A 23366-nucleotide genomic window follows, 5' to 3' on the forward strand; every position below is an offset into this window, starting at 1 on the left:
ATTGCTTCTTTTGTTGAGTTTTGCTGGTGGGCAACTTGGCGGAACCATCGGGATACAAGAATCTCTTCTTGACCACATGAGAGGCGACATGGCGCCACCTCAACTCCGTCCACGCCTCAATCTGACCGGTACTCCGCCCAGTGCATTCGGTGCGGTCCTGTACTCTCAGAGCTCTCAAGCGTTGTCGAAGAGAAAGCCCAGTGTGTCTTTCCCCAGGTCGAGTGGCGTCCCGGAACCTCAAGATCTTGATTATCGCATCCTCTGAAACCGAATACATCGCTAGCCATTCTTTGGGACTAATCGGTATTTTCATTGCCTGGAGTTCCGCCGACAAAGTTTTGCGTTCTGGTCTCTGCAAGAATTCTGCAAGGTTGAAGGCCCATCTGTTGCTTTCCAGAAGCCGATTCCGTGAGACAACAGCGACCTTCACCTCTCCACGGGAAATCGATTCTCTCATCTCTTCGAAATACACCTTGGGCTGTTTGAGTCTCCGTTCGACTTCTTTCTCGGCCTTTGCCCAGTCATCCCAGAATGAGATGAATGGCGTTGGGTGTCGGTAGTTCCAGTTCAGGTGGTTGCTGAGTGATTTCGCGTTGAGGCCGTTGTATTCCGTCTCCGTGGGAGCTGAAAGTGCAGCGCTAATACCCTCACCCTCAAAGTACGGGGTTTGGGATAGGCTGTCGAAGACATGGTAGAGCTTGATGTCGATGGGGTCTGGGCGACTCAACCAAGGAGCAACGGACCAGATTGCATGATCACCAGTCGAGATGCCAAGAGCGCCCATCAATGATGGCAGTTCGACCGAGTCCGAGTCCGAGGAGTCCATGTTGAAGAATTGCGGTGTAGAGTATTACTCACAGAGCGGCTGGAGGAGAAGCCCGAGGTCAGAAGTGAGAGGATGTCATGGAATCAAGTGAGGGGTATGCTCCGTAGGTATGTCACCATACCCCACCTTGCCAAGAGACAGAGTGACTTTGCTTAACGTATATTATAAGCGAGTGACCCCCTTCCCACCACACCGTAACAAACTATCCTCAATTATACCGCAACAACACTAGGAAACAACTACAATTATATTAGAAACGGCTGCATCAGATGATTCCCCGGTGTGACGAACCCCTGTACAGAACCTCTGAAAGGGAGACTCGGTTGAAGGCAACTTCTGACAATTGGTTCGGTGCAGCTAAACAGTGCACAAGATGTCTCAATGTAAACACAAGATACCGTAAATACAAGCTGTGAATTGCATACTGCGGAACTGTCTATCTACACCAGCCGGTTCCTCCGTATATATAAACCTAGTGCCAAGCCCTGGATCATTCTATTCTTCGAGGATCATAACTGAGTCCCAGGAATCGATCATTCATGATTCCTTTGTGTCCTGGATGATCCACCTCCTATTGGTCCATCTTTCTTCCTTCTGATTGGTTCTGCTAGCGATTGGCTGTGCGTCCTGTGCCCCGCACACGGTCTGTCCTGCCTGCCGGCTTAACTGTGACACCCGGCCTCCTGGCAAGTGCGCGCGTTATGGCCAGGCTTGCCGCACACACCACAGCACTGAACCCTCGCACGCCCTCCCCCTGCATTACTACTATCCAGCTGCGTTTCTTGCACTCCCTCTCCATTCACGGCCTTCTGATCCAGTAGATCCTGTGCCTCTTGTACAGTAAGTGACCCTCCAAGCCTTACGCGTGTTTTTTTTGGCTCTCCAGCGCTTGCTTAGTGCCTCATTGGCTGTCACAGGACCACAGTAGGTCTGGGAAGATAACTGCGTTGCTCTATGAAGAAGGGAAGAAGCTATGGAGATGCAGACCCGAAGATAGGTGCAGTGACCAGGCACGTGACTAGGCACGTGATCTAGGGACCAACGGTCCAGTGCCGTGACATTGGCCTTACGGAGCGACAAGAGCTCTGCACGAAGGAGAGCCACCTGGTGCATTATAGCCGTTGTATCTTTAGCAAGCTGATCTACCGCAGCTAACATTGAAGTCGGGGAGCTATTTTGATGGTTAGCAATGCGAGTCTTGATGAGCGTTGACTGTGAGTTGGCTTCTCGAGGGTTGTGGTGTGTTTGGGAGACCCAAGGTTGTGCAGTGCCGGGCCGTGAGTTTTGGAGGTGTTGGCGTACGAAGCTTCGCATCTAGCTTAGAAAGCACCCTCTCTGGATCGTACGGTATAAGGCCAGCACCCGCAAAGCCACCCTGTATATGTCACGGCGGTTGCACCGTGACCGTCGTTGATCCACTAATGGAGCTTGGCACGTGCAGAGCACAAGCCAATGCGACTAGAAAGATTTTGCATCTCGCTGCCGCGAGACCTGTTTGTAGCTCTTTGAGCTACGTCTTGACAATAGAGCCTGCCCCTACCTGACGGAATAGAGCCCAGACCGTGGCTTAGCTGCATACTACTGTGATGAACCTGTCAACCTGTGCTACCCGTGACATACATAAACATTCAAACGTCTCCCAAAAAATGGCGCCTCCAACCTTTCCCCCGGTTCCCAGGTTGCTCTTCTATCCGCGCCGGCCCAAAACGCGCGATAACGAAACCGCCTTCCGCCTCGAGGCCCTTGGAGCTAGCCGCCACACGACCTACGCCCAGCACCTGTGGGGATTCACCATCCTACGGACAGTCTACACGCCCGAATCGGACGCTCTATTCCCCATCGCCATGCGACGGCTGGACGCGTGGGCACGCTATAGCCCCCACCAGGGCAGATTTCCGAAATATGGACAGGCGTATGAAAGCAAGGCCGTGACCGACGGGGAGCCCAATGAGGAATTGGCAAAGAGGTTCTATTGCGACGTGATAGAGGATAAGGACAGGCTTGCGGGGATTCAGTCGGACGCCGAGGGTTTCGCCAAGCTCAGGGACTACTTCCGGGAGTGGTTGGTTAGCGTGGGCGTGCAGCCAGACCTTCCGCCGAATTATAACGACGACGACGACGACACCGACGATCCAGATCTTGATCCCGCCCTTGAGCCCAACGAGAGCCATGACGACCCGAGATTTCGCAGTGTCCTTGTGGTTGACGAGGAGTGCTTGCGTTCGCTGATTGAGGAACTACCCGATGAGACGCCCCCGCTGAGGACGGCAGTGGATAGAGAAGAATGGCTCAAGTACCTGCGCATGGGTAAGAAAGCGTGGCTTTGGATGCTGGATACGGGGTATATGACTCGAGACGAGAGCCAATTTTCTCCTCCTGGATTTCGAGGCTGGTTCAGGCTCGGTCCCACGGAGCTTCTCTGGGCCTGGTACGAATGGAAGAGTTACCAGCATCGCCAATCCGATCCTTCCTGGAAGGTTCAAGAAAAAGACGGGGTTCCGGGCGTCTGGTGGTATTATTAATGAGACGAACGTTAGCAGCAGCAGCAGTATAGTGGATGAAAAATCAATATGTTATGCACCGACCAATCTTGGAATCCGGCCAACTCGACGACGCTCCGCAATCTGAGCGGGGTCGCCGGATTTGTGCCCCAGCCCCGGTATCAAATCCCGGCCCGGCGCCGCGTCCCTCAATATATGGGCCACCTCTGTACATAGATCAAACCTTATACCAAAGAAAGTAAATTGTTAGCTACAAGACTGTTACAGGAGACCACGTGGCTACGTAGCTTCCATTTTCCACACAGCCTACCGTCTGTCACGAAGTGGCCAAACGAGAGGCAATGCTGCAAAGCTACACCGAATTGACGAAATACTAAGCTAAAGAAGAGAAAAAGGAAAGGAAGGCTTTGCCTGGCCTGGCCTGCACGGAATTTAAGGTGCAAGGCTGCAAGGCTCGGTGGGGCAGGGCAGGTGAATGATAAGATAAGGTCAGGGTGCCAGTGCCAGTGCCATGACAGTATTACCCTCCCGACCGTCGACTTCGATAAGCACGGTTTCTACTATGCAGCGCTATAGAAGCCATAAAAGGGAATTGAAATGCCTCCTATATAAGGCTAATAAGAACGGCAGAAATATTCTTCGTATGGTTACTTGGGGGTAGCACCTGAGGCGGCCGAGTTCTTTGTTCGAGAGATTGTGAGAGAGAGGTTACGTAACCGGTGAATTAGGGAGAAGGATTACAAGAGCAGAACGCCTTGGGATATCTTGAATGGGCAGCTCTCCGGGGAGATAAGGATGAAAGAGCGTTGAGAAGGGCGAAGGCTGCGCTGGAAAAGGCGGGTGCCTATTTGGATGCACCTCAAGAAAAGGACGTATAGACCAAGATACTACCTGAAGTCCACGAGTAACACGAAAATACAAACAATGCGCCGAATACCACTCCGCGCCATCAACCACGCAGGAGCCCGTCTCAAGGCAGGTCCGAGGTTCAATTTCCACATCAACAACGGGACCGTTCTCGGGATAAAACCCCCGACCCAGATCAACGACACAGTCGGCCTCCTAGCTACAACAATAACCGTGATCAATCCATAAGAGATAACCGAAATCATCCACAGGGCCACACGAAGCATCGACATAGCAGTCAATCTGAGCCTTTTAGTCAAAACCGGCAACAAAAGCAACTTCAGAATCAAAAGGGCCACCTCAAACCTCCAGGTTGTGGAGATGAGGGCCGGTCAGTGGGCAATAATGACAGCCGCCGTGTAAGATTCAATACACCAGCGGAGGACGCCAGTAAGAACAACACCAACAGAGAAAACCTATTGCCCCCAAAGATACCCGTCCACGGGCCGCCAGACAAGATAGGCGGACAACAAACAAGATTCCGAGTGGTAAAGTGACACCCGACACTGCCACGAGTGACAAAGTAAGCGGTGAAAAACATGACTTAGCACTGAGGAATAAGATGACAAATACCCGGGCCGTTCCTTTAAGTCAGACGAATAAGTTACCGCCGAGTCGAGATGCTAGACCACTCAGTCCACCGCCTCCATTAAACCAAAGATACAAGTCCTCAAATGCCTCGAACCGAAAGATCAAAGATGACACACGCCTAGCCTCGACCAAAGCTGAAAGCCAAAGGAAGCCTGGAAGTAAAGTCATCCCGGGTGAGACTGGGCAAAAAAGGAGGAAAGCTGGGTGGGATACACCATCCAAAGTTGGGCATCAAAACACAGCCAGGGAGAGCAAGAGCTGCTGAGAATAAACAAGACTCATGCGGTGATCTTCGGAATGACAAGCGGCAGTCAAACCACAGTTTTAGGGGCATCAGGTCCTGAGTTTGGTCAGATGCTTCAGGCTGAGCCTCTTATTAAGAAGTGGTTGGAGAGTGTTACACCTAAGCCTGGCCTTTGTGGATCAGTGGGATTCAAATAGCATAGAAGGGATAATACGTTAGATAAGAGAGCTCCTAGACGTTAGTTAATCAGAATCGGAATGCGCAGAATGCTAACATTATGAAGACAATATTATTTGAAAGACATAATTGTCCGCTGCAGACTCTGCTGATTTCTTTGTGTCTACCTATTTTGCTTCTCGTTATTGTTGCATGAAACATGAAGCATGCGATGTGTGGTTTCAGCAGGAGGAATATGCCCCCATGGGGAGGTGAGGCTCTGCTGCCAAGGGGGGCGCAGTCGTGCTGCTCCCCCATGATGTCAGCACAATGAGCCGCCAACATGCTTGTCAAGGGCCAGCTGAATCCGACCTTGGGGCTGAGTCCACAACCATGAGGACAATCTGTGGAAGTCTAAAATGTAAAGTATCCTCGGATTTCCACCTCTACCTCCGTTCCGGTCATGTACATGTTTACCTATCTTTCCTGCTCACTCCAGTTTCATCCAACTCCTTTCTAGATCATTCCCGTTCCTCAGTACGAAATTCGTGACAGCCAAAGCATACAATGTTGGACCAGGTCATCATACTACAGGATTCCGCCCAGAGGCTCTCAACAACCTACAACACCTTGACCTACCGGGTCCTATGCAGTGACAGCAGTCTCAGGGATCTTTTCAGTAGCATCAAGACTGTCTCTGTAGCACTGGACTCGTGCAGAGGTCTTCTTGAACAGCTCAAGTCTGGCACAACCAGCATTCCGATACCCACAGATCTCTCCCCGCGTCTTAAGGCAAACCTGGAGGAGTGCAAGGAGGCCTTTGCGGATGCCGACGAGAAGGCAAAAAAGCTGATGCCCCAGCTCGGTCAGCTCGGTTCCACGAAGCTGTTTGAGATATTCACGCCTGCTGAGATATATCGGCTGACGAGTCAGCTATATGCGAGGGGACGGGAGTTTTATCGGGTTGGTCAGGCTATTAGGTTGTATGTTGACCCTTCCTCCTTTATCACATTAACACAATAACACATTACCACATTACCACATTACCACATTACCACATTACCACATTACCACATTACCACATTACCACATTACCACATTTCCACATTACCACATTTCCACATTTCCACAATAACACATTAGCACATTAACACATTAGCAGAGGAACATATTACCACACTTCCATAACACTATATTAACCCCCCCACGCAACCCGCTGAGCCTTCTTACCTATTCATGCGGTTATGTACTGACGTGCCATCAACAACATCCAGACAAACAACCTCACAACTCCCCCAAAACATCCTCTCCAACACCCGACAGCCATTCGGCCAGCCCCTCCAAATCCGAGGTTTCCAACCCATTGTTCAATTCCAAACCCCGAGATTCCAATACCAGCCCAACAACACCCCCAACATCGACGAGAAATCCCAACCGACCGGGCACACCACCCTCCACGATCTATGCGCCACCACCGGAAGAACCACCAAAACCACTACCGTCATCAAGTCCCTCCTGGAAAGAGGAGCCGACCCAACCGCCACACTCAACGCAGCTTATTCCCAGTTAACAGCCGTACACATCGCCTCCTACCACAACAACGTCGCCGCGCTGGAAGCCATCAAGGACAGTATGACAACTATCAAAACATTTACATACCAGCCAACTACCACCAGGTACACCCACTATCAGACAGCCCCCAGTAATTACACTTCCTACCAGCCTACAAGTTACATCGGGCAGTACAAATGGAAGAGTCTGCTCAAACAGAAAGATTTCCGGGGCATGACGCCCCTTCACTGGGCAGCCTATGGTGTCTGTCCTGAGGCGGCAGAGTTCTTGCTTAAAGAGGTGGAGGATGCTGGGTTGAGGCAAGAGGTGGTTGATGGCAGGGATCGAGAGGGGAGGACGGCGTTGATTGTTCTGGCGGGGGGGTATAAGTTGCGAGATAGGGAATCGGTGACAAAGATTGCGAAGGGACTTGTCAAGGCGGGGGCGAGTTTGGATGTTGGGGATAGGAGGGGGAAGACGGCGAGGGGGATGGTGGTTGAGCTTGGGGTTGAGAAGGAGGCGGCTGGGAAGAAGGAGGAGGAGCAGACGGGTGGTGGTGGTGGTGGTGTTTTTGAATTGGGCTATCAAGGGGGTTGTCAGGCTTATAGGTGGCAGGGTTATCAGGGAGGGGGGCAGCAGAGTAATGGTTTGCCGGGTTGGAAGGGAAATAGCTATCAGGGAGGAGGTTGGACAAGTGGGAGGTAAGGATTCAACCGTTGGAGAAAGTCAATCTGAAAAGTGTTTTTGAAGCCATCACCAACCTTATCGTTGATCTCGGGATGGACGCCACATTGGGACCCTGGGTGAATTTTGCCGAGCAAGGGTCTAGTTCAGCTCCCCAGCGCTAGCAGGGATTATTTGCAAATCTTGTCTCCGCAATCTGGCACTTGAGAAGCAGGGGTCCTTCCCTTGGGTTGACCCTTGATGACGAAGTTCTTGTCCGAAGAATTGTGAGAAAACATTTTCAGAGTTGAAAAGCAATATTATGTTGTTAACACAAACAAGCAAGCTAGCAGAGGTATCATAGTCCCAATAAATCACAACCCATTATCCACCAAAAAAACTAGGTACTCAATTATCCCACCATCGCCATCACTCCATCACCAACCCACTCTACTGCTTCTGCTCCACAGGCACAACCATAACCTCAGCAGCTTTATACTGCTCCTGAATCCCATTCTGGCTCTGCTCCCCAGAAGCCCTCAGCTCAGCCTCCTTATCCATCTGCACGATGTCACAGCACCCGCAGCAGCACGCCAAGGCAACATCCACCGCGCAGCTACCCTGAAGGTTGTACTTGGCTCGGAAATCCGCTCTCTGAATCGCCATGGGAAGCCACTGCATGCAGACAGCTGTTGAACCGCAGAATAGAAGGCACTGCAGATCATGTCAGCAACCTGTCATCCGAGAGAAAGCCTGGAACATACCGAAGTGTTGATAGGCTCGTAGCCCCTCAGACTAGCGCTCTTGTTCACCCTGTGATGTGTCCTGCCAAACACGACACACGGCAAGCACCAAGTCATAAGACATGTCTCGAGCGGATTAACAAAGTTCCAGAAGTTGTGTGTCCATGGCTGAGCGGTGGCGGGCGACTTGGAGTTGAAGTGCTCGGAGGGTGCGGCGAAGACTTTGCTGAACTTGTCTTTCCACTCGGCCACGTCGGCGTCAGAGATGGGACCGGTGGCCTGGGTCGGAGGGGTAGCAGTGGCTTGGGTGGCGGGAGCGGCCATTTTGATAGAATTAGAAAATAAGGTGTATGTAAGTGGCGTAAAAGGCCGGGTATCTTTGCTGGTAAAAGGAGAAGGGAAAAAGAGCGATGAGAACGACTGTGGTAAGACTGTTGCTGAGAATAACAGAAGAAATACTGATCAGTGACAAAGGCCCTTCTCCCACATCTTATACACCGTCAACATTGGTGACCCTGACCGTCCGATTAAGATGAACTGGGTGACCAACTTGCAGCCAAGACGCCCACATCCCGCATGTGGCTGGTCTGCAACTTGGCTTTCCTCCTTGCCTGCTCACACCCCGGGCAGCCACCACCAACAACATGCCACCGTCTGACTCGAAAAGTTGCGGTTATCCCGGAAACATTTCTCAGTTTCTGCGAGTGGTTCGTTTGCTGATTGGTCCTCGAATTGTGAACAGGGGAGAGTGGAGATGAACAGGGCTGCCACAACCTGCTTGGCAAGTATTTCTTCTTCTACCCCGGACAGGGCTGAGACGCTGGGACTTTGGAGCCAAGTCCAAAACACTCTAGCGGCTAGGTTCCAGCCGAACACCAGGTCGCTAAACCATTCATTAGCTTGGAGGCCTTCTCGAAGTTGATGATGATGAACGAGATTGAAGGATGGATAGGATGACGTGAAAAAAACTTTGACTATGGAGCACACCCTTCCCTTCAACTCCCCTGACCCCTATTTCGCCCTTGTTCGTGTAGTAACAATCGTTTCTCCTGCACTTCCCCGGTCGAACTGAACCAACACATCCCGCGCGCTATCTTTCAACCGCTTCTCTGTGTCCCTGACTTCTATGACCGATTGCTTCACCTCAACTTCGTAATCGACCACTTGAGAGCCACGCTTGATAGACACTGTTGGCTTAGAGCCTTTTGCTTTCCTTTGCAGGTCTTGCAGGCCTTTTGCAGCCTTTCCCTTTTATCCTTTTCACGGCTTTATTCGCCTTTCTTCACCGCCCTGGTTATGACAGCCACATGTATTTCTAGCGGTTCAGTCCCTCAGTTCGGTAGATTTATTCCATCACCTTCACTTTCCCACAGACACCTTGCTACTGCTCCCATCTTTCTCCCAACCCGGAATTCTATGCTTGAGCAATGCCAACGCGGAACTCTTGTACAGCGGTTCGTCTTTGGTCATCATAATCGTGAGAGCCAACAGCCAGGTAGCCATGAGTGTCTCGACCACAAAGAGAGTCAACCAGGGCCAATGAACTTGAATGTAGGCTTCGATGACGAAGACATCCCCGGGGATCAGGGTCAGGTTGGCATTTTCTCCGGGGCTCTTGGCTCGCATCTGCGTGGATATACTGGCAGCTATGTTGATAGTGAATGTCTGCAGATCGGTGTTGGCGAGGTAATCATCGAAAGGGACAAGAATGTTCTCTCTAGTCGAGGGAAATATGTTACCGCTTTTGGACTTAGGTGGGGGGTGTGGTTAGTAGCGTTAGTCTATGCCACCCTACTCCCCTTTTGATAGTTGATTTCAGCTTTGAAAGTCCTTGATTTCGGAGTGTCCAAATTAACTACGTTTCAAATCAGAAAACTCTAGAAATTAAAACAACGTTTCAATTATCATATAAGACGACATACTGCTGTTTATAGGTACCTAGGTACTCTCCCCGTTTTTATAATTACCTCTAGGTTCTTAAAAGTCGGTGGTACAGCGATTCCGAGAACTACGCAACTGAAGAGCGCCTGGCGAAGGACAGACGATATGATGACGCCATCGATCAAGCATTGATGGTTTCAATCTACAGAAGGAAAAATGCAGGACACCGGTGGCTGTGGCAGTCAGATCTTTATGACCTGGAGAAAGAAGCCGCTCACCTCAAAGAGAACAAGGGCGTCGAGCCTTGGTTTCCGTCATCACGAAAAGTGTTGAAGGAGTTGGTTGATGGGGCACAGGCTCATGGTCTTTGAGGTTAAAAGCTTTTCGCGCTCTGCATTATACTGTTGATTCGAGACGAATCACAAATTATTTGCCCTATTTAGACTCCTTAACTACCTACACTTGGATGGCCCAAAGATCCCTAAACCTTCGGTACCGGCACCACGCAGATCAGCGACGTTTCGCCATGATCGCATCCCACCTAACCTTCTTCTCTCTCAACTCCTCCCTCGAGAAATGCGTCAACATGCTGTCAGGCAGCACGCGGTCCATTAACCCAAGCTGGAGATCATGACCCCAGTACGGTCTCACCTCCCTCCACTTCCGTTTCACTGCCCCATCAATACCTCCCACAACATAGCCCCCAAACTTGTCAGCGGTAACGGCACCCTCTGCCATAACATTGGCCTGGCTCTGCACCTCGCCTAGCGTAACAGCGCGGCAGTCGATGTGGGCTGTGGCAGGACCATCCTCGAGCTCGCGCGACAGACCCATGCTGAAGGCGTAGTTGAAGGCTTTGGTGGCGCTGTACATGACGATCCATGGCATTCCAACACGGCCAGCCGAAGAAACATTGAGAATTAACGACCGCTCGTGATTTTGTCTTGTCGATTTTGATGAAAGAAGCGGCAAGACGAAATTCGTCAGACGTGCCATGAACGGGCGTTCATGTCAACGAAACCATCCAACTCGGCAGTGCTGAGGGTGCTGAGAGGTCGGATCGGCGGATCAGCCATGGGAAAACCGCCGACATTGTTGACGAGAATGGAGATATTAAGGTCCGAAATGGACTCGACCGCTGCCGAGAGCTCCTCCGGGGTCGCGGTGCGGGCATTGACGACGAGGGTGCGCACAAGCGGGGAATTGAGACTTTTGGCGGCCGAGGCAAGTTCGTCTGGGAGGTGGCCGAGGAGGACAACACCGAAGCCTTGACGGACGATGGCGCGGGCGATGGCGAGACCGATGCCGGCGCTGGCTCCGGTGATGAGGGCGTAGCTGTCACCGCTGGCGCGCTTGTAGGCTGTGAGGGATTTGGAAGGGCGCCAGAAGTGGTAGAGGACGAATTGCGATGCCCAGTATAGAACCCGGAGCACGGCGGCTGCTCCGACGCCGGCGAGACAGGTGACGAGGGTTCCGGAGGCCATTTTACGGTTGTTGGGCTAAACTTGAGGTCGGCTAATGAGTGCATAGTGTTTGTGAGTTGGACATTGGGGTGGTAGTCTGGTGGGGCAGGTGCAAAATGACGAATAAGAAACAAGTCTCTACGGGCCACGGCAAGATCACAATAGGGGTTGTACCTTCATACATTAGGTCTCCAACCAGGGCATAGGTCCGGTCCTTGGAAGACAATCATCAGCACAGCCTGCTAGAACTTCTCACGAGTACGATCCAGAATGGTGCCACGTCTTGGTCCGAGGAAGACTCGCAGCTGAAACGCTCAAAGGAGCAAATTCTCTAGGACACGGCACTGATTTTGAAGCCCCATCTCAGTGACAGCAATGCATACCTCTTCAAATATAAGAGATCTACAATGTCCCACTGTGTACCTACGCTAACCCGATCAAGACAAGACTTGCAACGACGCGAGTCATGTTTCTCTAATAGTGGCCGCCAAAGGTTTCCAACTCTCAACACCAATCTCAACTTCTGCCCGGGTAAACACCGTTAAACCAACTCATTGACACTCAACACTCACATCCTCTCCCGACAAATGGATACATGTACACCGGGTGACTCCAAGATCGGGTACGCATGCCAGCTCACTCCCGAGGCCTACTTCGCCAAGCGTAGGTACATACCTTACCCTCCCCTATGCAAGTGACCTATATCGCCGTGTCCAGCATGACTAACTAACTCACAATTCAGCCCTCACATGATCCTTCAAACATCTAGTACGTTTGGGCAAAGGCCATGCAGCCACGGCAGCTAGCTGGGTCCGTCGTCACATCGACCGTGTGTACGATGATTACAGCTCCGCACATCTTGCCCGTGACGAGGACGGTGTGAAATTCAACCCCGCCATGCTCCAGTTCTTGCGACCAATCAGACGCATCATGAACATGGAAGATCCAGACGCTCCAAAGCAAGCTTATCTTGTCATGACTTGCCTTCAAAACCTATGGTATGATGAGATGGATCAGTGGTGTAATACCATGTGTGACAAACGACTAGAGGACGGTTTGGAGGATGAGGAAGAGCGCGAAAATGAACCTGACAGCCATTCATGCTACCCGAATGGTGGCAATGGGGGAGTGTTACCGCCTGGAGACAATCGAAAGTCAAATGGCAAGGATTTAATCGGGAAGTACGACCATCTTCTCGATAAGTTGGGTATGGAAGTTATCAGGAAGTGCGTAGAGGCAGGAGCTGATTGCAAGTGGTGGGAGAGGCTGTGGCGATTCATGAGCAGCAAGACTATGTCTCTCATTTTATTGGAATCACGGATTGGCTACCTGAGACAAGGAAAGAGTTGGATTTGCTTTCAGTTCTGGAGCGAAGGAAGAAGCAACTGACCTTGGTCGAGATGGGATTTGTCAAGCTGAAGCCGCGGAAGGAGGAAGAAAAGGGATGTGAAAATTAGGGGTAATTTCCAAATTTCAATGTTTGTAGAAGCTCTCAGACCAACCCAAAATCCTGGTAGTTCGCAGGACTTATGTACCTAGTAAATAGAAATGGGAAGTCTGATATCCCGAGGTACTTCTTGCTTAAGGCGCCATTCAGGGGTCAGCTGGGGCCTCTCTCCCCAAAAACGCGACCCACAACGCGTCGCGTTTTAAAGCCTCTTCTTGGTTATGGGGTCAACAATGATGATCTCGCCAGCGATATGGCACGATTCATCGAGCCCATTCGGGAGATTTCCAAGATGGACCACGAAGACGCCCTTGCCGAGGCTTACGATTTGGTGTTTGAAGCCAAGCAATGGTGGTACACGGAGGAAGGCGAGAACGTTGACGGCTATACCTCTAACGACGAAAAGATTGACGCGCTTCTTTTGGAGATTATCAACAAAAGAAAGCAGGCTGGGCATTGCTGGGAATGCAAGAAGGACCTGGAAGAATTAGACACCGAGGCTAAACGCCGCGCAGATTACGGTTTTGAGCCTTGGTATCCTGAATCACGCAAGGCGTTGAAGGCTCTGGAGGAAGGGGAGATGCTCGGTGACAAGCAGGGCGAGGTTGAATAAACTTACCTACTTTGGCTCAGGAATGTAGGGACTTGCGTGGGGTAAATTGCGTACTTTGCCTGCATGCCAGAGAATTTCATGACAAGGCGTAGAAGGAACGGCCCGTTCCGAGACATGGTTTGAACCCTGTATGATATCCCCGTGATGATACCTGGTAGATCAAGCATTCTCTGTGGAATTATTCTGAGTCTTGCAGCTACAGTTATGTTGCCGAACTTCCGCGGTAGGGAAAAGGCGTGTACTTAAGAAGACAAGCCCCCAATAATATGACCATGGTCTCCAAACAACATTAATCCTTGACTGTACAAGATCCACGCCCGGCTTTACCAAACAGGATTTGTTAAGATGAAGCTATCAACGGCTCTGACGTTTCTTCTCACCATCGGGTCACCCATTGCCCTTGCTGCTCCGGTTCTCACACCAGGGTCAATTGACCTAGGACCAGCATCTGAGCACAGTTACTCCATTGTTCTCCCAAGGTCTCCCGAGTCCCTACCGCTCCTACGGATTGCGAGGCCGGGTACCAACAATCCAAGGATTGTCAAGAATGTTCCGAGCTCTTTGTCTAGACCATCCATTATCCATGGTGCCAATGGCTGACAAACATCCCAAGAAACGCACTGGAGGCTTTGAACTTGCAGCTAAACTTGCTACGAGTGGTTATTTCTTTGATCAAGGTCATCTGCAAGCTCGATAACGTTGTACCTCTCTTGTAAAGGATGATGTGTTTTGGGGATGGTGAGGGCCGATTGAGAGGTGGATAAGAATGGCCATAAGAATACCCTTTCTTGCCGATGCACCACAGGTACCTACCTAGGTACCTAGTGAGAACAATTGACTACCTAATGGTATTCTAAAGAACTTAAAAAATCGTCTTCATTGTCATACTGCTCCTCTCGCTGCGGCTTTAATCCTGCTTTGTTCCATCCCGCTCTGAACACCGCTATCCTCACCCTTTGTTAACCTCTTCATTGTCAATGTCTAAAATGCGAGATACCTCCTGTCCTCTGCCCACATTTGTGCTTTACAAAGGTAGGTAACACTGCATCCCCATCTACTTGTTGCATTACAAAATTCAGAATCCCAAAGATTGTATTTTCTAAGTTTCCAGTTGAAAAATGCCGCCCATCCGGAGGCCTAGGGGGAAATGGGAGCCCGATAGCCCCAAAGATGAGATCAAGCGCCAAAAGGTAGAACATGTACCTGGGCCCACGCGCCGTGCAACCTACGCCCAACTAGTCAACCGGCTGTGGAACGCCAGCGCACCGCGAGACAGCCTCGAGGTGGTCACCAGCGAACTCAACTTTGCCAGAGCACAGCTGGATCTCCTCATTCGCTATATTGGCGAAAAAATCATCCCGGTCAGTGTGTTATCTACCTAATCCCAGTCTCAAGAAAGAAGTTGATGGGCTAACACCTGTGATTCAAAGGACAAATCCCCCCGTCCGTGAGGTATATCGTGTACTCCCGCCGTGGAATCGTACTCCAGCATCAGATACGCAGGGCGTACGCCAGGGTGATGAGGGACGACAGCGCCACCCACGATGATCTCGACAGGGCGCTAGAGGGGTTTATTGAGAAGACGTATGATTTTGGATACCTTGGCCACGGTGATGCGGAGCGGGAGACGGCCAGGATTGTCGAGATTGTGAGAGAGTGCTTGGTTACGGCACAGCTGGAGTGGACGGCGTATCATCCGAGGAACGATAGGAGGTGGGATGCACTGCTCAGACATTTGATTGTGTCTAGCGGAGGGGCAGTGTTCCACCGCGCACAACTCCTTAAAGAGTTGGATGAGGAAGCTGACAAAGTGGCATTGGCAACAGGCAATGTTAACAACTGGTTTTCTCTGTCACGTCAGGCTCTGTCGGTTGCGATGGACATTGAATATGATACCTAGGTAGCTGGGATATACTATAGAGCGCACAGTGAGGTATTTAAATAGGAAGAGCACGTCTTTCTCGCCAGGAGCCCAGTTTCTACCTTCCCTGAGAGCAACCACACCATCATCCAACCTTCCACTTCTTTACAAGATGGGATGTGAAAGTCGAGATAATAACCTCAATTGTAGATTTGCTAGAGAAGAATACTCGATGATGACTTTGATACATGACTAAAATTGAGCCGCGATGAACTGGAGGATCTGACTAATCTCATCTCGATCTGTCGTGATGTGGTATGTGCGGCGATACTCACATGTCTTAACCGTGGCCGTATTGTCGACGTACAGGTAGGACGCTTGAGTGCCATTGTACTCAAGGAAGAGACATTCAGGTCCTCGACCGCCCATCCCATAATTGCGTCCTTGATAACCCTTGGGCCGAGTCGCGATACAGCATTGTCGGACCTCGCTGGCAAGCTTGTCCCACTCGAAGTTGTTGCCCTTGCCTTCGAATGCGAGAATGAGTTTGATGTCGGCGACCCTTACCAAAGCAAGATCGAAGCGCCGCGGCGCCATTCGCTGCTCCGGCACCACGAGCCATGTAGGGCAGGGGAATCGTGACACATACCTCTGACTGAGTGGATAGGGTAGAGAGGTAGGTGGGTGAATGAACCACAGCGGACGGAAGTGAAGTCTCACGCAGGTATTGCAAACAAACAGGACGTTGATCCAATAATGGTAGAGGCTTGCTTTCCTACCTAGGTAGCAATTTGAAAACACATTTTCGTCCCCCATCTTATATCGACAAGCACGCATGCATTTTGTTGCCGCCGGGTGGGAGAATGGCGCTTTGGCTGGTCTGGAAATCATTGTCCCAAGCCCCTTGTAAATGCATCAAAAGATCTAGACCCAATATCCTCGGACATAATGCTCCTCGGATGTGAAACGGCTAATACAATTGCGGGATGGGCCGTGCCACCGGCCAGGCATCGGACCAACCACGTTCTGCCAAACGACAGTGGCTATGCGCTATGTTCTCGAACGTCGGGTGATGGCTGTTGAATCTCTCTTTTGGGAGGCCTGGCTTGAAAGATAGAAGCTGAGTGTCTATTGATGCATGATGGCGACCGCAGAGCATCGGTGTCGATGTTCTCGAGCGTCAAGTGATAGCTGTTTTATCTCTCTTTTGGGAGGCCTGGCTTGGAGGACTGAAGCTGAAGGTTACCTTACCTTATGCGATCACCCTGCCCACGAATTCATCGAGAGCGGAAATAACTGGTATCACCGTTGCTTACACGCCCAAATACTGCCTACACAAAAGTCAAGATTATCGGCGATAATAAGGCGTTTTGGGAATAGTAATATTTACAGTTTGTACGGTTTTGGATTGTGCATTGTAACGTGTTTAAAAGACGGCAGGTCTAAGTTGTGTGGTCTCCGTCTTGAGGCCGGGTGGCGAGGCAGGATGGCAACTGCATATCAGTATGCTCTCTGGGGTCGGGTGATAATTGTTTCTATTCGAGACACACTTGCCGAACTTTCGTTCCTTGTGGGGCACGTGCAATGTACCTTTCGATAGCGCACCCGTACTTTTGTATACCTGTAGGAAACACCACCATTACTGTCCATTGCTACATCGTCGTTCCCCGTCGCCGTCACCGTCACCATCACCATCACCGTCATAGTTACCGTCAACTACCTACCCACGGCCCACCTCGCTGTCGTCAAAGTTAAAGCCACGACCGTAACGTACTGGTGAGGTGCGTGGTAAGCGAAACAAAGACTGTATTGCAATGAAATCTGAAAAAGGTACATTGCAAAATGTTACCTGTCTGCGGGGTTAGGGCTTTGTATACCAAGGAAAAAGCAGCCCCACAAGGTACGGATTAACAGAGTGCACAGTACGGCAAGTGTCTCTCTCCTCTTCCTCGTTTGGGGAGCCTGGCTTGCACAATATAAGCTGAGAGTTGAGTGATGCATGACTTGGGCTGCAGGCAGTACGTTCCAGTGTCGCTTGATAGCTGAGTCTGGCTTGGAGGACAGAAGCTGAAGGTTCAGTGGTGCATGATGGCGGCTGCAGAACATGGAAAGTTGCTGCCGTCAAATCCGTAACTGGAATAGATTGTTGGCATCGTAGGAGCTGATGTCTCTCCACAGGTAAGATGGTCGGCTGAATGACGATGTGGAGGCAATCCGGTTCGTTTAATGATGAAATCTCAAACACAGGGTTCGCAGTGATCCTATCACCCGCCACAGACCCAGTCTCAGTTGTCTATAAAGAGCTCTGTTACCCAGCCAAACTTCAGACGTCCTTCAGATCTCCAGAAGACACATCTTCCTTTCCCCATACTCACTTTATTGAATCCATCCCATCAGCAAGACACACCTGCCCATCATGACGACTCGCTATACTGTCCAGGTCGAGGAGGCTGACTCCGACATCAAGACATTGCACGGCAATGCGTATCTGCTCCAGGTCGCCAAAGCTGTTGCAACTGGCGGCAAAGCCTCGGTCAATGTGGTCTACGCCTCCAAGCTCCTCGCTCCCCACATGAATGTTCAGTGGACCACGGTTTACGGCATCAACTGGGCCACCGAGATGCCGGCCCAAGGAGCGACCGTCACCTACAGTGGCAAATGGAAGCAGTGCAACCTGGGCGATTCCTACACCCTGACCCAGGACGGTGTTTGGGCTGCCACACAGGAGAACCCCAATGCCAAGGAGAATGCCCTGAACATTGCCTCCAACGACTACGAAGTTCCGGTCCATGTCCTTGTCGGCGTGCAAGACCCCAGCACCAAGATGTGGACACCGGTGAGTTGTTCGCCTACATCCTTGTTCTATCCTTGCTAACTCATCACCGTGCAGATCTGGTTTGGCAACAACAAGCTCTTGAAGGGTTCCCACGGAGAATATGAGCCGATTGAGACCGTCAACATCTGGTATCAGCAGGGCGACCAGACCGCCACCATGATTTCCAACCAGGCGACCTCAATCCAGTCTTACGATATGCCGGCTTCGCACCCAGTTTACTTTTCGTATGACGCGGCCAAGGGCAAGTGGCGTACCCCTCAGGATGTCACCTTCAACTTCCCTTGAGTACCTCGGTACCTTACCTGAGGTGCCTAGCATGGCGACCTCGAACAAGACGGAGCTGGGCGATGGACGATGGAAGATGGGGGGGACCGGTCAGGGGCACACGTATACAGTTCCCGGGAGAAAAGGAACAACCGACTACCCTGGATAGATGCCAGCACCAGTGGTAGTGACAATACAAGTCGTGTTGATCCGTGCTTCGTGGCGATGTTCCCTACCCCGCTGCTGAAAGATGTGGTTAAGGGGCTTGATTGAATACCTAAGTAGCTAGGTAAGTACTTGATACAGATGGATTGATGGTTGAATATATGCCCCGTGACCTCCTCAGACCCCTTAATGATCCTCAGACTTGGCTACTCATATGATGGGGCCATGATCCTGTTCTTCAGTACCCACATCATGACAAACATGCTCAACACAGACAGTCTGACGGCATAAATGTGCACACTTTTATAGCAGATTGCGCAAGAATAATACATGATTTATGTAAGCTAGGGGTATCGACTAGGTAGGTAGTTAAGCTTTCCATCAATGGAATCAACATCTCCTGAACAACAAGGTATTAAGTATTACGTTTGCCGTATGCAACCTTTAAACCGCCCTGATGACGCCATCCCCTATCCTCTCATCCGTCTCTTGCCGCCGCGGCGAAGCAGGCGTCGGCTGCACTGAAGTCATCGTCGGCCCAATGACCACAGACCCAGAACCCAGCACAGGCCCAAGCACCGCATTCGGATTGCCCAAGACCGGGCCGCGGTGGGCAGAAGTGTTCCCACTCTCCATCGAATGAGCATCGCCAATGCTCGACGAAGGAGGCCCAGGATAAGCAGGCAAAAGCATATCACCGTCCAAGTCACCCGCCCCCCCTCTCGCCCTACCCCCTCCTCCTCCACCACCACCACCAGTTTGTCTCATCTCCATACCCTCTTGCACATTAACCGGCACCCGACTCCCCAGCAAGTGCTCAGGATACTTCTGTCTGAACCCCCACTCGAGCCACAACTTCAATCTCATCCCCAAAGGCATCCCCTTCCACAGAAGCCTCAACCGTTCCTGATCTTCGGGACTTCGCTTGTGTTCGTATGTCACGAAGAAGATCATGAACAGATAGATGAGAAAACACCAGGCCACTGTCCCGCAGCGGAAGCAGCCTTTTCCTTGCATCAAGCGAGTGAACCAGAAGTAGTTTTCGACAAAGCCGATGAGGAAGATGATAGGGAGGGCTATGGCGAGGATGAGGATCCAGGGCTTGATCTTGCTGCATTGTCCGGCGTAGGTGTAAGGACAATTGGCTGCTCTGATCCGGGGATCCTCTTCGCCTGGGAGGAAGCAGTGCCTCATGTAGTTGTAGTAGATGTCATCATAGTATGTGGAGCCCTGCGATTCTGGCCTGCGTATAGGGGGGAGGTCGGTTGCTTTGACGTGGAAAGTCGTGTAGGTCATGTGCGACGTCGTCGTATACCGTATCCCTTCATAGTTGGGGCTGACGTAACTATACATTTCATCTACCCGTGTCATGACATGTGTTTCGACGCTGGCTTTGGAGCTCATGATCGGGGTCAGCACTGACGGAACGTATGCCCAATACTCGAGGTTGGTTTCTGTGGTGTATTCAAAGGGGGTCGGGCAGCTCGTTGGCGCGGTCAAGGTCACGTCGACAAGCCACGTATGGGTCGAAAGTCCGTAGCCATCGTAGGTTGCCAGATCGGATTTGGGATATGCGTCGGTGGGATAATGGTATTGGACTACGTCCAGATCCCAGGACGAATAATAGCTTGTTGTGGTTGAGGTTGGTGTTATGTCGGGTAGTAGGCTTGTATGTGTCACCAGCAAAGGATTCCGGGTCTCTGTTGTTGTGCATGAGGCAATCGTTTGAGTGAAACCACCAGGCCTGTCGCAGCCATAAGGGCTGGCATATTGGCGTTCGACGTATATCTCCGTTGCAGTCCAGAAACTCGCCGCTGTTATCTGGGATAGACTGGCTATAGCCACAAGCCGCGCGAACGACCGCATTCGTGCCATGGTGAGATATCGGTGGTTGAAGCACTGCAAGTACGGATAGATGCGGGTGGTGGCTTTCTGGCGCATTTCAGGCGAGCGCCTCCTCTGCCCTGCCGAGACAGTCCAACCAACGATGTAACCTTAACTAGACGTTTATGGACGCAAGCTCAAGCATCAGCCCTTGGCATGGACCCTTGGTGCCATTCCAGAGGAAGCGAAATGACACCGGCATCTGTACACTATCATCCCGTCACCTACTCTGCATAAAAACGCGATAGCAGCCGAACTACATGCACGTTATGCCAAGGCTGCCCTGTGGAGGCCTGCCAAAGAAACCTCGGCGCCCCGTTCACAAGGCTCTCTTCTTCGTTGTCCATCCAATGAGGACCTAGAGATATCATGCACGGTTCTTTTGTTTTGATAGCGTGGAAATGCTGGCACTGCATTGCGGAACAAACTGTTTGTCTCTTCTTACCCTAACCCTCATATAACAATTACCCCTGAACCCCTGAATGGAACACAAAGTATGCGCACAAGGAAAGGAGATGACCATCTATCATCGTTGATGTTGCCTTGATTCAATCTTGATTCTATCCGATCAAAGGCTTACTCTTCTTTGGCAATGTCACCCTGAACACCAAGGCCTGTTGGTTCAAGCTACACCCACTCGCATCTTTGTAAGGGATCTTGCCATTGTTGATAAATCCTGATAAATGTCAGCGTTGCATCGAAGTCCTCTCTCCAAAACGAAAACTTACCATTCTGCGTGATAAAGTCATTATCAGAGATCGCAATCAGGAAGTACTCATCCTTCTTGCCATTGTCCACTGGAACCAGTACCAAGCTCTCCCACTTTTCGTTCAAGAGGCTCTTTGTTGGCAGCGCTGGCGGTCCATTTCTCAACCCAAACTTGTTTAGCTGAGAGTTGATGTTGAAGTCGATCCATGGGCAGAGCGTGGCAGGTGTTATCTCTGGTTTCAAAACACCATCTGCTCTCACCATTGTCAGTATCCATCCCCCATATCAGAAGTAAGACCAAATACCTGCACCCGCAATCGAAGCATTAAACGCATCATACCTCCCCCCCTTCACATCCGTCGCCCTCCCAATATCAATCACATCCACATGCCTGTACACACTCGTCGGGCTATCCGTGCAAGCACCCACCCCGCTATCCCTCGGCAGGACCAGAAGCTGCTTCTCACTGATATACTTAATCTCACTCTGCGCCGCCACCCTCGTCCTCCCCTGCCCATCGGTAAACGTAGGCAAAGGCACAACCCACTCGCCAGAATATTCCACCGTCTTCCCCCCCTTCCCCTTCCCCTTACCCTTGGCAACATCATACCTCAACAACCGAGCATGTCTCCTCGTCGCAGCATTCTGACCCCCCTCCAACCTCCCCGCACTCTGCAACATAACCCACAGCTTCCTCCCATCAGGACTGGCGGTCAACCCCTCAAACCCCTGGTTATTCGACCGTCCCTGACTTGGGTTAGCAGGAACAGGCCGCTTGCCCGAGTCAAAGATAGGGGCGTTGTCACTGCTGAAACTGAGGGTGCCGTTTCTCAACGGCAGCAAAGCATCAGGTGGCGCGATAACATCAAGCATTTTCCCACTGGGGGAGAAGAGGTAGATGTACGGGCCGTATTCGTCGCTTATCCAGAATGTGCCGTCTTCGTTGAGGACTAGACCTTCGGCATCGATAGCGATGCGTTTCCCACCTGGTCCTGGACCGCCGAAGCCATCCCCGGGGAAGGTTGATGCGGGGAGGGGGGGGAGGTTGGGGAGGGTAATGATGCTGTCTGGGTCGAGGCCGGTGAGGGGGTCGCCGGTTGGGGAGGTGAGGAGGATGGTGGATTTGTATTTGAAGAGGAGGTTGGGTGGGAGGGGTGGGGATTGGGATGATGATGGGGGGGAAGGGGTGAAGGTTACGTCAAATGTGTGGACGCGGGGGATGGTGTTTTGGGTGCCTTGGGTGTTCCAGCCTCGGTCTGGGAGGCCGTAGAGGGTGCCGGTGTAGTAGGGTTGTTTGTTTTTGCCGGGGGGTGATCGCTTTTTCCAGTTGGTGATGGCGGCTGAGGAGCCGATGCTGAGGGTGTCGCCGAATTTATCTCTGGCGTCGGAGGGGATGGAGCCGAAGCCTGCGAGTTCGTTGTAGGTGTATGTTTTGCCTTGGCATGTTGTCGTGAAGACGGGAGCAGGTGATGGCTGAGGGTGTGAGACGGCGGTGCTCGTCAAGAAGACGAGCAAGCCTAGGCTGTGGAGGAGGACCATGACTCTGGCAGTCGCGCGAAGCTGTTCGTCAAAGTGAGAAAGCCTGCATTTCTCGTGGAGGGCATATTCAACTTATGTGCTCAGTCGGGGCACGTGGGCGTCTTTCAGCTCATGCATGAGAGATGCAAACTGAGGGAATAGAGTGACGCTGAAAGGGCTTGAAAGCAATCCTGCAGTCTGTTTCTGAGCCACGTGCTCTTTTGCAATTGAGATACAGGAATGTGTGTAGTGAGCTGAGGAAGAAGTGTGGGGGATCGTCAGGGACATGTGGGCGTTTTCGCCTCCGTGATTGGATGGTGGCGACAACGGAGAACGCCAAGCCATGCGACATATGTTGGCGACATAGGTACATGACTAGGTATTTATCAAGAACCTTTGGTCTCTGAGACTTTCTAGTTACTAAAGTAAATAAAACGAAGCTCTAGATAGATTTAAAGCTGGGATGTGGTCTGTGCCAAGTCCAAGTAATGTCCAACTCAAGCTGTTGTGAAGCTAGGACTGGAAGAAAAAAGAAAGCATGAAGA

At 51.4% G+C, this 23366-nt stretch overlaps 10 protein-coding genes across 10 annotated transcripts; 4 read left to right on the top strand and 6 right to left on the bottom strand.

Moving 5' to 3' along the window:
• The first annotated feature begins 2395 nt into the window (after window positions 1-2395).
• On the top strand, window positions 2396-3545 carry QC762_121680 (uncharacterized protein). The gene is made up of 2 exons (XM_062886589.1): window positions 2396-3347; window positions 3412-3545. The coding sequence occupies exons 1-2, from the start codon at window positions 2413-2415 to the stop codon at window positions 3452-3454; spliced, it is 978 nt and encodes a 325-aa protein (XP_062749694.1). The 5' UTR covers window positions 2396-2412; the 3' UTR covers window positions 3455-3545.
• A 2117-nt stretch (window positions 3546-5662) lies between these two features.
• QC762_207970 (uncharacterized protein) lies at window positions 5663-7480 on the top strand (the record flags this gene model as incomplete). The annotated part of the gene is made up of 2 exons (XM_062887708.1): window positions 5663-6207; window positions 6499-7480. Exons 1-2 carry the CDS (start codon window positions 5792-5794, stop codon window positions 7478-7480), a joined length of 1398 nt encoding a protein of 465 aa, XP_062749695.1. The 5' UTR covers window positions 5663-5791.
• Window positions 7481-7733: 253 nt separating this feature from the next.
• Window positions 7734-8684, bottom strand: QC762_0021930 (uncharacterized protein). Its single transcript, XM_062883093.1, has 2 exons — window positions 8203-8684; window positions 7734-8152 (listed from the first exon to the last, which is right to left on the bottom strand). The coding sequence occupies exons 1-2, from the start codon at window positions 8503-8505 to the stop codon at window positions 7889-7891; spliced, it is 567 nt and encodes a 188-aa protein (XP_062749696.1). The 5' UTR covers window positions 8506-8684; the 3' UTR covers window positions 7734-7888.
• Window positions 8685-9192: 508 nt separating this feature from the next.
• QC762_207983 (uncharacterized protein) lies at window positions 9193-9807 on the bottom strand (the record flags this gene model as incomplete). The annotated part of the gene is made up of 2 exons (XM_062887709.1): window positions 9193-9369; window positions 9559-9807. The coding sequence occupies 2 exons, from the start codon at window positions 9805-9807 to the stop codon at window positions 9193-9195; spliced, it is 426 nt and encodes a 141-aa protein (XP_062749697.1).
• A 974-nt stretch (window positions 9808-10781) lies between these two features.
• Window positions 10782-11546, bottom strand: QC762_0021950 (uncharacterized protein; the record flags this gene model as incomplete). Its single annotated transcript, XM_062883094.1, has 1 exon — window positions 10782-11546. The coding sequence occupies one exon, from the start codon at window positions 11544-11546 to the stop codon at window positions 11046-11048; it is 501 nt and encodes a 166-aa protein (XP_062749698.1). The 3' UTR covers window positions 10782-11045.
• Window positions 11547-12112: 566 nt separating this feature from the next.
• On the top strand, window positions 12113-12982 carry QC762_121600 (uncharacterized protein; the record flags this gene model as incomplete). The annotated part of the gene is made up of 3 exons (XM_062886588.1): window positions 12113-12188; window positions 12295-12732; window positions 12780-12982. The coding sequence occupies 3 exons, from the start codon at window positions 12113-12115 to the stop codon at window positions 12980-12982; spliced, it is 717 nt and encodes a 238-aa protein (XP_062749699.1).
• Window positions 12983-15698: 2716 nt separating this feature from the next.
• Window positions 15699-16043, bottom strand: QC762_121597 (uncharacterized protein; the record flags this gene model as incomplete). The annotated part of the gene is made up of 1 exon (XM_062886587.1): window positions 15699-16043. One exon carries the CDS (start codon window positions 16041-16043, stop codon window positions 15699-15701), a length of 345 nt encoding a protein of 114 aa, XP_062749700.1.
• A 1757-nt stretch (window positions 16044-17800) lies between these two features.
• On the top strand, window positions 17801-18664 carry QC762_121595 (uncharacterized protein). Its single transcript, XM_062886586.1, has 2 exons — window positions 17801-18282; window positions 18337-18664. Exons 1-2 carry the CDS (start codon window positions 17863-17865, stop codon window positions 18565-18567), a joined length of 651 nt encoding a protein of 216 aa, XP_062749701.1. The 5' UTR covers window positions 17801-17862; the 3' UTR covers window positions 18568-18664.
• Window positions 18665-19155: 491 nt separating this feature from the next.
• Window positions 19156-20586, bottom strand: QC762_121590 (uncharacterized protein; the record flags this gene model as incomplete). The annotated part of the gene is made up of 1 exon (XM_062886585.1): window positions 19156-20586. The coding sequence occupies one exon, from the start codon at window positions 20584-20586 to the stop codon at window positions 19156-19158; it is 1431 nt and encodes a 476-aa protein (XP_062749702.1).
• A 534-nt stretch (window positions 20587-21120) lies between these two features.
• On the bottom strand, window positions 21121-22842 carry QC762_0022000 (uncharacterized protein; the record flags this gene model as incomplete). The annotated part of the gene is made up of 3 exons (XM_062883095.1): window positions 21121-21271; window positions 21324-21554; window positions 21609-22842. The coding sequence occupies 3 exons, from the start codon at window positions 22840-22842 to the stop codon at window positions 21156-21158; spliced, it is 1581 nt and encodes a 526-aa protein (XP_062749703.1). The 3' UTR covers window positions 21121-21155.
• Window positions 22843-23366: the final 524 nt, after the last annotated feature.

This window comes from Podospora pseudocomata, assembly GCF_035222375.1.
Source record: "Podospora pseudocomata strain CBS 415.72m chromosome 1 map unlocalized CBS415.72m_1, whole genome shotgun sequence".
In the NCBI taxonomy this organism is placed as follows: domain Eukaryota; kingdom Fungi; phylum Ascomycota; class Sordariomycetes; order Sordariales; family Podosporaceae; genus Podospora; species Podospora pseudocomata.

Coding starts and splice junctions, on each gene's coding strand:
- QC762_121680 (XM_062886589.1), top strand. CDS start 2,413: ATGAACCTGTCAACCTGTGCTACCCGTGACATACATAAACATTCAAAC. Junction 3,348..3,411: donor GGCGTCTGGTGGTATTATTA/ATGAGACGAACG, acceptor TTATGCACCGAC/CAATCTTGGAATCCGGCCAA.
- QC762_0021930 (XM_062883093.1), bottom strand. CDS start 8,505: ATGGCCGCTCCCGCCACCCAAGCCACTGCTACCCCTCCGACCCAGGCC. Junction 8,153..8,202: donor ACGAGCCTATCAACACTTCG/GTATGTTCCAGG, acceptor CATGATCTGCAG/TGCCTTCTATTCTGCGGTTC.
- QC762_121595 (XM_062886586.1), top strand. CDS start 17,863: ATGACGACTCGCTATACTGTCCAGGTCGAGGAGGCTGACTCCGACATC. Junction 18,283..18,336: donor GCACCAAGATGTGGACACCG/GTGAGTTGTTCG, acceptor ATCACCGTGCAG/ATCTGGTTTGGCAACAACAA.